Below are 12,644 nucleotides of genomic sequence, written 5' to 3'. Positions count from 1 at the left end.
GAAATCCTAGCCAAGATCTACGTGCCTATTACTAATTCGATCGCGTGGCACTTGCTCGATACGAACATCACGAGATGTTTGACGACGCACTTGTTGCAGTGCCGTGATTCCGCCAACTGGATTCAGATAACGTCATTTTGTGTAATCCCTCAGGACTCCATCTCCAGAACCACGAACCTTGGAAGCGGTTTTCTTTCATTCACATCTACAGTCACTCCCTTCTTCCATAATTTACTTGTACTTACTCAGTCACTCCTCTACTCAGATGTCTCCTTGCTTCCTAAAATTCTCTCCTTTACGCACACACCTACACGATTACCAACTCCCGCCCATCAAATTTCACTCTTCACTTGCTTCAGTCTTGTTTTTTTTTTATTTATTTATTTTCTTTTCTAATTTCAACCGAGACAAAAGGAAATTTAAACGCCGTGGCATGACAGCTTATCTCTCTTTCATCCTCAAGAAAGTCCCTCGAGGAGAACATCAGCAAATTGCAGACACATCAACGAAATATTATGATGGAAAAGAAGGTATATTTTTATCTCGCTTTATTAATCGCCAATCTGCTAAGAAAGTCAGCGTTTGTCACTGCCTCCTTCTTGATCCAGTATTTTTATAATTAATATGTGAAGCCGGTCTCTGCGCAGTCTGTCGCCATGGTAAATTCGCCCACAACTGCAGGTAAAGACTCAGATGCCAGCGTTAATTTAATAAAGAATTCTTTTATTGTACTACCCGGGCAATTAATAGTTTCGATTGCTAAATAGTCACAAGTAACGATCAGTTTTGCGGAACGAGGCGGTTCAAGGACGCTAATAGCAAATTCCACGACTGGACACAACTCAGAGTCACGTCTATCCACCTCCTATCCTCGCTAGTTCTCTAAGTTACATTTTAATATTATCCTTTCATCTCCTTCTCGATCATTCAATTAGTCACTTTCCAATATGTTTTCCACCGTTTTTATGAATTTACCTTTTCACCCACCCCGAGCTATATTTTCAGCTCAACGTGACTTCTATCCTAACGAAGTTTATCATTATTTGGGATCCTAAACTGTCCTATTATTTCATCCTTACTCAAATTATTTTTAGAGCACTTTGTTTAAAGACACTCGCAATTTATGTCATTTCGAGTAATAAAATACCCGTACGTATTACAGTACTCTAAAACTGTTTCATTTTATTGATATTTGAAGAAAATCAGACCAATAATTAATGAACTATGATAAAACAGGGAATTATCGATTATTTGAGTACCTCAACGCCATTTTGAAATTACTGCTTCAGTATGCTGCTATTACGCCACGATGTCACGTGGGAATTATGACATTTTATCATGTCTGAGGGCACAGACATGTGTCCTTTAATGCTTGAAGTAGAAAGAAACCGGCGTTGTCATGGATACTGGCATCGTAGACTGAAGCTGTGTATCACGGCTCATAATTGATACGCTGGTCAAAATGCGTGCAATTTTATCCCAGACCTTTGCAGCAAGGTCTCCTAAAATTCTCTAGGGTTTCACTCCTAATTCTTTTGCTGAAAGTCTTACGGAGGTGACGACGTGTGTTTGAGGCGTGCCTCGAGGATTCCCGACTGCACGTAAATCCACGTGTACGAGTCCTGCAGTCCTGCTCGAAAGGCTTATGTTCTCTCTCTCTCTCTCTCTCTTGGCTAATGAAAAACAAAAACATATTCCACGCTCCAGCCCTGTGTTCCATCCATTAAATTTTTAAAAAAAACAAACATAACAAATGTGAGTTCCATGGAGTATACAGTTTTTTTTTTAGACACTTGCAGTTTTGCAAATGTCAGTGGTCTTCGTTTTAATTACATTCACAGATCTATCGATTTATTTATCTATCGATTTAAAGTTAGTAACGCAGACAAGACACTGTATAGGGAAAAATTATTTTCCTTCGTTTTTCTTAACTGTAGGTCTGAATTATAAAGATTTTTATACGCTCTTTGTGAGGAAATTCTGTTACAGAATGTATTTTCCGAGTTTGTTTAAACACGAGACTTGCGTGATATTTATAACCAACTTTTTATCTTTCCATAGAAGTAATAGGTTATACGTCTATTTTACCACCAAAGGCCAAAATTAGATGCAGTTAGTGAAGGTCCCAATATGAAATAAAAACTAAGCTAGTTCACTTTTTTTTTTCCGGAAATAAACATCACATGCAACCCCCACAGCGCGTTAAATCCATGCAACTGCTGCAGAGAACGAGTAAGATTCAGGTCGTAAGAATAAAGCATTCGGCCAGTCATTGACACGCGACACTGCCCATTGCAAACGTTTCATTATTAAACGTGATTGGCGTTTGCTGTCATCCCCTGGTCACTACGGGAACTGCAAATTATATAAACATGCGAGCTCTTAAAAGTTGCAACACTTGTGACGCCAACTGTACACGGTCTAATTTGGCGACATTTATCTTCCGTTGACCATTAATCACGCTGATTAGATCCCTTTCATTTAAATATCTGTTCTGTTGTTTTTACCAATCATTAATCAAGCAAAATGTGAAAGAGTGTGTTCATAAATCTCCAACGTTGACCGAAAATAATCAAATTCCCATCGCTAATGGCGAAGCGATTTCAGTAATTAAAAAATAAATAGTTTCATTTTGTGCTTAGTCGCCATATTTATTCAGTGTTAAATTGCATGTTATAAAATGATGTAACCTCAGCTCCAACAGCTGTAATTAGTTAGTTACTTGTAGTTCGCAGCTACCCACGGTGGTCTAGCGGTCAGAACGCTGGCCTTGTAATCCTGGGGTCTCGGGTTCGATTCCCGGCGGTGCCCGAATTTATAACTTGTGTTGGGCAAGGCCGTGGTCTAGGCAACACGGAGTTTTCCTCCGTGGCATCCCAACAATTACTCCATTCACACACAGAAGAAGGCAATGGCAAACCACTTCTGGATCATCTGCCAAGAACGTATATGAACAGGTCCCAGTCCGAGAAAAGGATGGAAGGATCCTGTTCATATGGACCTGTCGTCAGACAGAACACTAAATAAATAAAAGTTCGCAGCTCACACCAAAATTCGCCAAAGAACATAATCCCGAGTCACATATTAACAACCAATTTCCCTACGATCCTCATTAATATTATCACCATCTCCTCCATTTTATAACTGGCTGCTTTTCAATAGTTTTCTATTGCCAGCAAACACACACACACACACACCAGCTCAATCACCACAATCAACGCTGAATTTTTGTTTTCAATATGCGCGTAGGCCTATTAGGATAGCTCAAGTACGGGGGAACAGGGACGCCATCTGCAATGCAACAAACCGCGACTTCCATTTTCCTTTATTTGAACCAACACGTGGAGCATTCCGCCTACCAACAGCACTTGTTATCTGCAGCGTTTGAATTAATTGGCAAACTATGACAAGTTTAAAATTTATTACCACTCTCAGGATTCATAGCACGCAGCACAATTAAAACTTTTAAGTGCATTCGAAAGAACAACTTTTTTTTTAAAGATATACAAGCGAAAGTAAGTAATTTATCAGAGGTTAACAAAGTAACCAGTGGCTTGAACAAATACCAAGAGAATACCAGACTACAGACAAAAGTTTCCAGCACATGAGACCGGAAACTCGTAATTTCCAACAACGTTCCCTCTTTACACCCCCTTCCCCCCCAATATTTTTTTCCAAATAACACGGGTTCTCCTCGGACACTCTGTATACTGAAATTTTTTTCTAAATTAAAATTGAGAGATATAATTAAATATGTAAGGATGACATTAAAAATTATCTGAGAATTGAATTTTGAATTTGTCGCGAAATAGAACAAGCAGGAAAATATAGAATTTGGGATTTTAAATTAAAGGTTAAAAATAGTAGTTTTAATTTGCAATTTGCACGTTGAAGTAACTTGTGCGCGGGCTTCTCATGTATTGGATCTGACACGCAGAAATATCGGATCTCTGTCGTACTTTGTAAGTGGCGTGTTCGGAGTTCACTGATTCATCCCCCCTTGATAAATCTTTGGTGACGTAATAATAAGTGTTAAATTAAGTAACGACGCAATTACTGTTTGATTCTGCAGGGTTCTGACTATGGTGTCATGTAGTCGGGGTTATTGTGTTCTTGGACGTTGTCCATCGTCGAATGTTAAAATGCACACGACGTTTCGAAAACAGAATCCGTTTTCGTTTTCCGGTGTATGGGGGCAGGTCCGGTGATCGAGACTAGCTCTTTATATTGGACCCAACAGAAGAGGTGCCCCTGCCTCATACCCCTGAAGACGAAAACGGACAATAAAATTGCTATTTAATAACGAAGACAAAAAAATTTACGTTACCATCACAGCTAGACTGCGAATTCGTATAATGTAGTTTATATTATTTTGTTTATTTTCCGAAATCCATTCCAAGGTTACCAGAGTGCCAACAAAAGAAGGATAATAAAAGACTATCCGAAGCAGCAGTCACCATGGCAACCAAGATTACGGTAGAAGAAGGATTTCGATGCTGTAGCAGAAAACGCTGTCGCCAGGTTCACGAGCATGTGTTTCGATTAACCAAATAAACTGTTCCTTAAGTTTGTATGACATCGTATCAACTGCTGGCTCTATGAGACGCTAAATATGCCCAAGTCTCAACAAGATTATTACGTGCAGAGACAAAAATACGAGTCCTTGCTTCTAAGATAAAATGCTCGGTTAGGTCCTATTTTCAGGGAGAGACGTAATTTAAAATAACTGGTTTCTTTTTAAAACACGTAGAATTACACAGATTTTTTTGTTTTATACTATCAACTAATAGTTATAAAAATAAATTCAAGCTGGGAAAAACATTTGTTAGCAGTAAAGTTCATGCCAAATCAACCATAATATATTAATTTCTACAAATGCCCAATTCTCTACCCGGAACTTGAGTACAAAATGCTGTACAATAAGTTAAATCCAATAGAACGTGCAATGCAAATAGTGTGAAGAGTCTGAAAAATCTGTATTTCTCTCTGTTGAATCCGTACAAACCCGTTATAAGTAACGAGTTCCATGGTAGACTCACGAACAGAACTGATCTAACAATCGCAGTAGGGGATTAAGACAAAAAAAAAATCTCCTTCCATTAGAACTTAAATTCTCCACGTGTACGAATGCATTCCAACAGATGTTCGGTTCAAGTTATGCAAATAAATGTCACGGCAGATTTTGATTTGTTTGTACAACCACTTTAATATTCCAGTTACCTCTGTTACTCCACGTGTCGTGTGAAAAAGTACGCAGCGCTTTCATTTTAAAATATTCTCGTTATTCGCGACCAAGTTTTATAAAGATGGACGACATTTCTTAGTATGAAAACTTGTATTGTTCAAAATACTGAAATTTCATCCTTAGGTTAGGTTAGGTTAGGTTAAGTATGTTTAGTGGATTTTGCTAGGATAGGTAACGTTTTGAAAAATTTTGTGACATTTTGAGACTTAAGGCCACAACTCGTCACGCCGTTACAGTACGTCACGCCTAGTCACGCTTTGTCACGCTTAGACACATTTTTCAAATCTTAGTCGTATTTTAGCACTTATGGTGACCTCTAATAACCCCTTTATAGCAGGTCACGCCTAGTGATGCTTTGTCACGCTTGGTCACGTTTGATCACGATTTGTGAATCTTCGTCACTTTTCGACACAACCGATGATTCCTTGTCACGAGGTCAAAACAGGTCACGCTTTGTCACTCTTAGTCACGCTTTCTTAATCTCCGTCACGTTTCGACACATGCGGCCACATTCGGTGACGCCTGTTCAGTATGCTAAGCCTAGTCACGCTAGGACACGCTTGGTCACGCTTTGTAAATATTCGTCACGTTTCGACACTTATGGTGATCTCTCGTCACGACGTGGACTCAGGTCACGCTTAGTTACGCTTTGTCACGCTTGGGCACTAAGTCACGTTTCGGCACGCTTATATTATGTTACGTACTGCTTCGTTAATTTTTGTTAATTTGCAGTATGTTAGATGAAGTTACGACAGTTTAGGTTAGGTTAGGTTTGGTTGGGTTAGGTTAGGTGGTTTGTTTAGTGGATTTTTAGGTAAGGTAATGTTTTGAAAAATTTTGTGACATTTTGACACTTCTGGCCACATCTCGTCACGCCGTTATAGTACGTCACGCCTAGTCCCGCTTTGTCACTAATATATTTAATATATATATAATTGAAGACAATGCAGTGAACAGCAGCAGAGGTAGTGATGAATCGAGTGATGTCAGAAAGCGATGGTCTTTGAGGAGTGGAAGAATTGGGAGAGGACCGAAGAGTTGTGAAGAAGATAAATTATCTAATACTCTCTGCAGTGTTAATTTTCTAGTGATCTGTAGTGTAGTGAAATCGAATTTCCTGTGTTACATAATGTGGTGATATTTTATTTGGAGTGTACTGTACACCGCCTGCTGCCATCCGTTCCAGCACTTCTGGTAAGTGACTCGCTCCGAGGTTCCAATTCACAAATTTTCTGTGGCCAAAAACGTTGGAACGCAGTATACCAAACGTCAGTGAGAGGTGAAGTTTCACACCAATGAAAATAACAGGCTCATCTATAGTTTATTAATATTAAAATGTTGACTAAATACAGTAACAATAAAGCACCGTTACTGAGCCTGATGTTTTGTTTGTCTGTGAAACGTGGTCTTTCTTTCTCATTAAGAAAAGAATACAAATCGAGTGTGTTTGTAGAAGAAGGTGCTTTGGTGAATATTTGGAACTATGAGGGACGTACTGACAGAAGCTGGAGAAAAATGCATAATGAGGAATTCTATCACTTGAATTCTTCACCAATATCATTAAATTGATCAGATCAAGGATGATATGCGTTAATCAAGTAGCGCGGATCGTGGAGATGATAAATGCGCAAGATTCTTGTCGGGAAACGCGAAGAGCAGAGACCATCTGGGAGACCTAGGGGTACATGAAAGGATGATATTAAGAAAGTAAGGCGTGAGTGTGTGGAGTGAATTGAACTGGCTTGGGATAGTGTCCAATCAGCTTCTTAGGAATTAACCTGTTCCATGGAGTTTATTAGTCGCTTATATCAGGAAACTCATCTCAAATCTCTGTCTCTGACCAAGGTCTGTGTGGGAGGGAAACACGACACCCAGCACCCAACACCCTTACTCCATCACAGCGAATCTTCCCACGCCAGACATCTTAATTGCCAGTAATGTGCGTCTCGGTCCGTATCCAAACAAGAGCGCCTCTCCCGTGTCTTAGAGGCGTAATGCCTCTGGTTGCCATGGTGATGCAGGACACGAAAACTTTCGACTTCTGACTGAGTGGTTACATATAAATGGCGGTAAAGATGTTTTACCAGCTTCCTCACACACCTGAAGATATCATTTGGTGTTTTCCTGCCTCCAGGTGTGAGAACCGACTTCTAAAATATATTATAAATCGGGTCCATGCTGGTGTCTGGAATGGAACGCTGTATGGACTTGCAGGTTAGATATCAATATTTAGGAGGAACATATATCTTCACCATCAGCTCTGAAGATGGAGACAGTATGTTTTTCCGAAACGTTGGTGTCTTCTGATTTCATAAAAGGCTGGGAATTCGTCTAGGTGAGCGCATTATCAGTTTCTCAAGAAGGACCCTATTCCACGGAACTGGTTAGTTAGAAACAACTCTATGACGACACTCTGGAAGAATGGGTGTGCACCACTGTCTTAGTTATGTCTTCACGATATTTTGTGGAAACACATTTTAATGTCCAGAATTTATATACAGACTCGCTTCTGGAAAGATCCTTCCTCTTTCCTCGGGCGTCTGTTTGGTTGTAATAACAGTGAGGCGTTATGTAAACACATATTTTGAAGGCATAGACCGAACTCGATCTGAGGATGTGTTCTGAGTTCAGGGAAAACTTGGGCTGCTCCTATTGGGGGAGAAAGGGATGGATTGTAATGGGATGACAAAAGCAAATCGCTTGTTCGTGAACTTCCAAAACGCACACCGATCATTAGCAAGGTCAAACAGGAAGAATACAAATAATATAGACGCAGAGAACAAAATAAAAACGAAGAAAGTTGGAAGGACAGAGGAAAGATGTGAAGAAGAAACAGATTTTTAAGAACGTTTACCGTGTGCCTCTCGGCAATTTACTCACTCCATGGAGCAGAGTGCTTCTTGAAAACCTAACAGAACAGAAAGTTCATTACAGTGCTCACAAGAGCCCGCCACCGGCCACAGTCCTAAACCGCATGAATCCAATCCAAACCTCAAAACCTTTTCCCGTACAATCCATTTTAATATTATCCCTTCATCTGAGCCTATATTAAGTGAATCGCCTTTTCACTTAGGCTTTTCAAGCAAAATGTAGCATACATTTCTCATCTACGTCATGCGCTCTACATGCCTAACTCCTCACATCCTTCTTGGTTTCATCGTCTTAATAATACTAAAGTGAATAACGAACCTTCCCCGAGTGGTTAAAGAAATTTCCTACCGTTTTGAAGCCTGAAGATTTGATACCGTGACCACAAAAGCCCAATTAACTTCTTTACATTCCATTTCTCTCAGAGCAGAGAACAGTATTAGTCTTCCTACCATCCACAAACACACCCTGTGGTCACGCGTTTCCCAACTAAAATTATGTGTGTGTGTTTTGTTTCCCTTCCACATTCTCATTCCAAAAAACAACAGAAAAAGGGTTTCAGCAGCGGGCTGGAGCCAAAGAAAGAAGGAAAGAAAGAAAGAAGGAAGGAAAGAAAGAAGGAAAGAAAGAAAGAAGGCAAGAAAGAAGGAAAGAAAGAAAGAAGGAAAGAAAGAAAGAAGGCAAGAAAGAAAGAAAGAAAGAAGAAAAGAAAGAAAGAAGGCAAGAAAGAAAGAAAGAAGGAAAGAAAGAAGGAAGGAAAGAAAGAAAGAAAGAAAGAAAGAAGGAAAGAAAGAAGGAAAGAAAGAAGGAAGAAAAGAAAGAAAGAAGGAAGGAAAGAAAGAAGGAAAGAAAGAAAGAAGGAAGGAAGGAAAGAAAGAAGGAAAGAAAAAGAAAGAAGGAAGGAAAGAAAGAAGGAAAGAAAGAAAGAAGGCAAGAAAGAAGGAAAGAAAGAAAGAAGGCAAGAAAGAAAGAAAGAAGGCAAGAAAGAAAGAAAGAAAGAAGAAAAGAAAGAAAGAAGGCAAGAAAGAAAGAAAGAAGGAAAGAAAGAAGGAAGGAAAGAAAGAAAGAAAGAAAGAAAGAAGGAAGGAAAGAAGGAAGGAAAGAAGGAAAGAAAAAGAAGGAAGGAAGGAAAGAAAGAAGGAAAGAAAGAAGGAAAGAAAGAAGGAAAGAAAGAAAGAAGGAAAGAAAGAAGGAAAGAAAGAAGGAAGGGAGGAAGGAAAGAAATAAAGAAGGAAGGAAGGAAAGAAAGAAGGAAGGAGAAAAGAAGGAAGGAAAGAAAGAAAGAAAGAAAGAAGGAAGGAAAGAAAGAAGGAAGGAAAGAAAGAAGGAAAGAAAGAAGGAAAGAAAGAAAGAAAGAAAGAAGGAAGGAAAGAAAGAAGGAAGGAAAGAAAGAAGGAAAGAATGAAGGAAAGAAAGAAAGAAAGACAAGCTAGTCAAAACTGCAGCCATTTACTCGTGGTAGAACCGGAAGCAGAGGGTAAGCGTTATACATAATCGGTGCGACATATTTGCGGGGTTAAGCGAAATAGTCACGTGCCGCCCACATATTCCCGAGCAGAGCAAAATTCTCAAGTGGGTCAGTGCCACGATTTGTCGCGATATTTTTTTACACTTCCCACACCTACAGAACGGCGAACGGCTTGACTGGGAAGAAAGAAAACAGCCATAATTCCTTTCTTCCGCCTCTCGTTTCTCAGCACTTTTAACCGCATTCGCAACTGGAACTTCCAAAAATGCGTCGTCAGTTTCGACATATCTGCCTGTTCATCGATTTGCATTTAACAAGTCGAGTAAAGCTGAACGGATCTTCATAAAATTTGATATTGCAGAGTTTCATTGAAATCTGTCGAAACACCTCGATCTTGGTTAAAATCGGAGAATGGTAACGGGTACTTTGCGTGAAGACCTACATGCGGCTGAATGGGGAATCCCCAGACTAAATCGGTCACCATGGTTACCGTGATTACCTCTGTTATTGTTGCTATTTGGAGAATCCCCAGCATTCCAGACAACTCTGACGTCACTGTAGCCATTTGTAATGGGCACAGTTTGGCCAACCCACCAGAATTGTTATCTTATGCGTACATTTCCTAACCTGCTTCTTTATTTATCTATCTCTCCTTCGGGAATATCGTCCAATCTACGTTTCGGTATCCCAGTTTCACGTAGATGGATTAGGATAAGCGGGAACGTTGTTTAAGAGAAGCATCCCAGTCCGTTACAGTCCATCGGGAACTTCATGCGACTCCCCCTTCCTGGCTCCTAGAGGCTCTTCAGGAGAGTAGAAATGTCCAGGACATGTTCCACGGTCGCCCTAGAGTCAGTACTTGAACTACGAGAGAATTTTTAGAGTTAAGGACGAAGGATCTCAGCATTGACCTTCAGTACTTCAGAACCACATTCAGAGAAACTACGACTCCTTTGACAGGGAGTCAGACTGTTGCACGACCTCTTATCATCACGAGGCAGGCGAATCTGAAGTTTTAGAGCATCGAAAATAATTCTTTTTTTGGGGCTCCAAAGTCATTTCGGAAGAAGTGAGAAGAGAAAATCATGCCCCATCCGGGAACAGGATCGTAATGTTCATTCCACAGTGAGTTTCTTTACTGACTAATCAACTAACAATTAAACAAAATGTCTGCCTTCCATCCACCACCCAGAAACCGAATTCGGTATCCAGGGCCGTAGTCGAAACAGGTCAGTCCAGGGCGGCGCCCTGGTGTCATTTTGATTGCCGATCCTTTAGCCCCTCAAAGCCAAAACTCGTCTAAATAATATTGAAAAATCCAGCCCGTACCGCAAAGAAAACACAACTCTTCACCATTACAAAGATCAACTGGTAAATGCTGTTAAGGAAATAATGGCTAAAACACGAGAATCATACGAAACACATTTTGCATTTTCTTTACTGTTAAAGCGGGTGGTTTGGGGGTTAAGATGAATATTGTGAAACGTAAAGAAGGGCAAGCGAGGTTTGAGGCCTCACCGCCAGAATATACGACACTTTTCTTGTGGAAGAAAGTCAAATGGAACTTCCTCACAGCATCCTGGCACTTTATTTTCAAGTACCACAAGCGATTTATGTGCGACAATTGGCCAGCTTGCATTTCTGTCTTATTACCGTCTGTCGGCGCCTGGACTTACGTTTTCAATCTTGGCACCAGGAGCGCTAGCTGTCGCTTGAACATGGGGAAGCGTGCGTTGGTACCTTTTTTTTTCTTTTTGGGGTTCGAATCCCGATTAAGTGACTGTGATTCGCAAATAACCGTCTTTTGTTTCGCTCAGGTGTGATGTCGGGAATCCCGGACTCCACGGCTCCTTGGACCTCATCAACTCTTCCAATACAAACACCATGAACTGGTAAGTACACTGCCAACCGACCGGCCGGCACATTGAAAACGTATTGCTTGTGCAGTTACCCCTCCACTTCCCGCAGTATAATGGCCATCAACGGGAACATCATCATCATCATCATCACAAATATTAATCGACAAAACCGGAACATCGAAGAAGAAGAAGAAGAACAGAATCGTACGGTTCCGCAGCCAGTTAACTCCCCCCCCCCCGTTTTATTTACCCCCTCCTCCAGAATTCGAATTAAAACTGTCGCGGTTTAAAAATATTACATAATTTTGTTTTAAACGAATTAAAACATATGAGAACAATACAATTGTATATTTTAGAAATGTTACTAGGAATTTCCAGAAGAACCGTGCAGAAAGTAATCATATTAAGAGTTGTATCAAAAAGCAATAAATAAATAATTATATTAAAAAATTGAATAAAATAATAAAAATTAATGTGTATTTACTGTCTTATTTAATGATATCAGTATCTGACTATATATTGTTGAATAACTGGACAATTAATGAATAGAGAATTGGAAAATATATAGAAGGTGGCCTAATTCAAGGTACTATGCCAGAATTTGCTGGAGGGACTGAGTAAAACCACTAAAATCCTTAGTCATGATAGCTGGTTTCCAAGCCAGAATTTGTACCATGGACCTCGTGAACATGAAGCAGGAGTGCTAACTACTCAACCATGGCATTCATTGTGCTATATTAGGAAATTATATTACAACATGTGACAACAGCTGAAAAGCAAATTACAGACAAGCATTAAAATGAAAACACGATAAAATAAAGTAGAAATCAAAAAGGAGACATAAGAAAAGAGAACAAACAGAAGCAGGAACACACATGTCTGAGGCACTGGACTTGACATTACACTGTGCAGTAAAATTAGAGTAGTCTCTGATTGGCCTAGTCGGTATCCAAAACAGATAAGCAACTAATACGGCCTTTAAAAATGAAAATGGGCATCAAGATGCCTCCTCAAATGAACTGTTATGAAATGGAGTATAACTAAAATGTCTTCATGCTCACAGTCACATACACTATTAAAAAATCTTGTTTAACAATAAAGCTGCAGATTTCGCTATGATGATGATATGTAACAGAATATGTGTCAGTCATTGTTTTCTAGTGTGTGATGCCACGTGGTCCTGAAGGTGGTTACCAACATTTTG

The 12,644-nt window shown here is 39.8% G+C and overlaps 2 protein-coding genes across 8 annotated transcripts in view; one reads left to right on the top strand and one right to left on the bottom strand.

Annotated features, from left to right (window-relative positions):
- Positions 1–12,644, bottom strand: part of LOC110840254 (putative E3 ubiquitin-protein ligase sinah) — a 516,698-nt gene that overhangs the window by 473,936 nt on the left and 30,118 nt on the right. The gene's annotated exons all lie outside the window — the stretch shown is intronic.
- Positions 1–12,644, top strand: part of disp (RND transporter family member dispatched) — a 36,122-nt gene that overhangs the window by 3,142 nt on the left and 20,336 nt on the right. The window contains exons 1-2 of one of the 4 annotated variants that reach the window (XM_022071311.2): positions 10,977–11,309; positions 11,399–11,473. In XM_022071311.2, the coding sequence (XP_021927003.2) occupies positions 11,466–11,473 (8 nt within the window). In that variant the 5' untranslated portion in view covers positions 10,977–11,309; positions 11,399–11,465. Of the gene's footprint in view, positions 1–10,976; positions 11,318–11,398; positions 11,474–12,644 lie in introns of those variants that run through there. The other 3 variants (XM_022071307.2, XM_022071310.2, XM_022071308.2) reach the window with 3 other exon arrangements.

This window comes from Zootermopsis nevadensis, unplaced genomic scaffold (assembly GCF_977971745.1).
Source record: "Zootermopsis nevadensis isolate Lab colony 2312 unplaced genomic scaffold, Znev_1.0 Znev_ptg000012l, whole genome shotgun sequence".
NCBI lineage: Eukaryota > Metazoa > Arthropoda > Insecta > Blattodea > Termopsidae > Zootermopsis > Zootermopsis nevadensis.
Note: the sequence above shows the minus strand (reverse complement) of the source record. Positions and strands in the feature narration are given on the sequence as shown.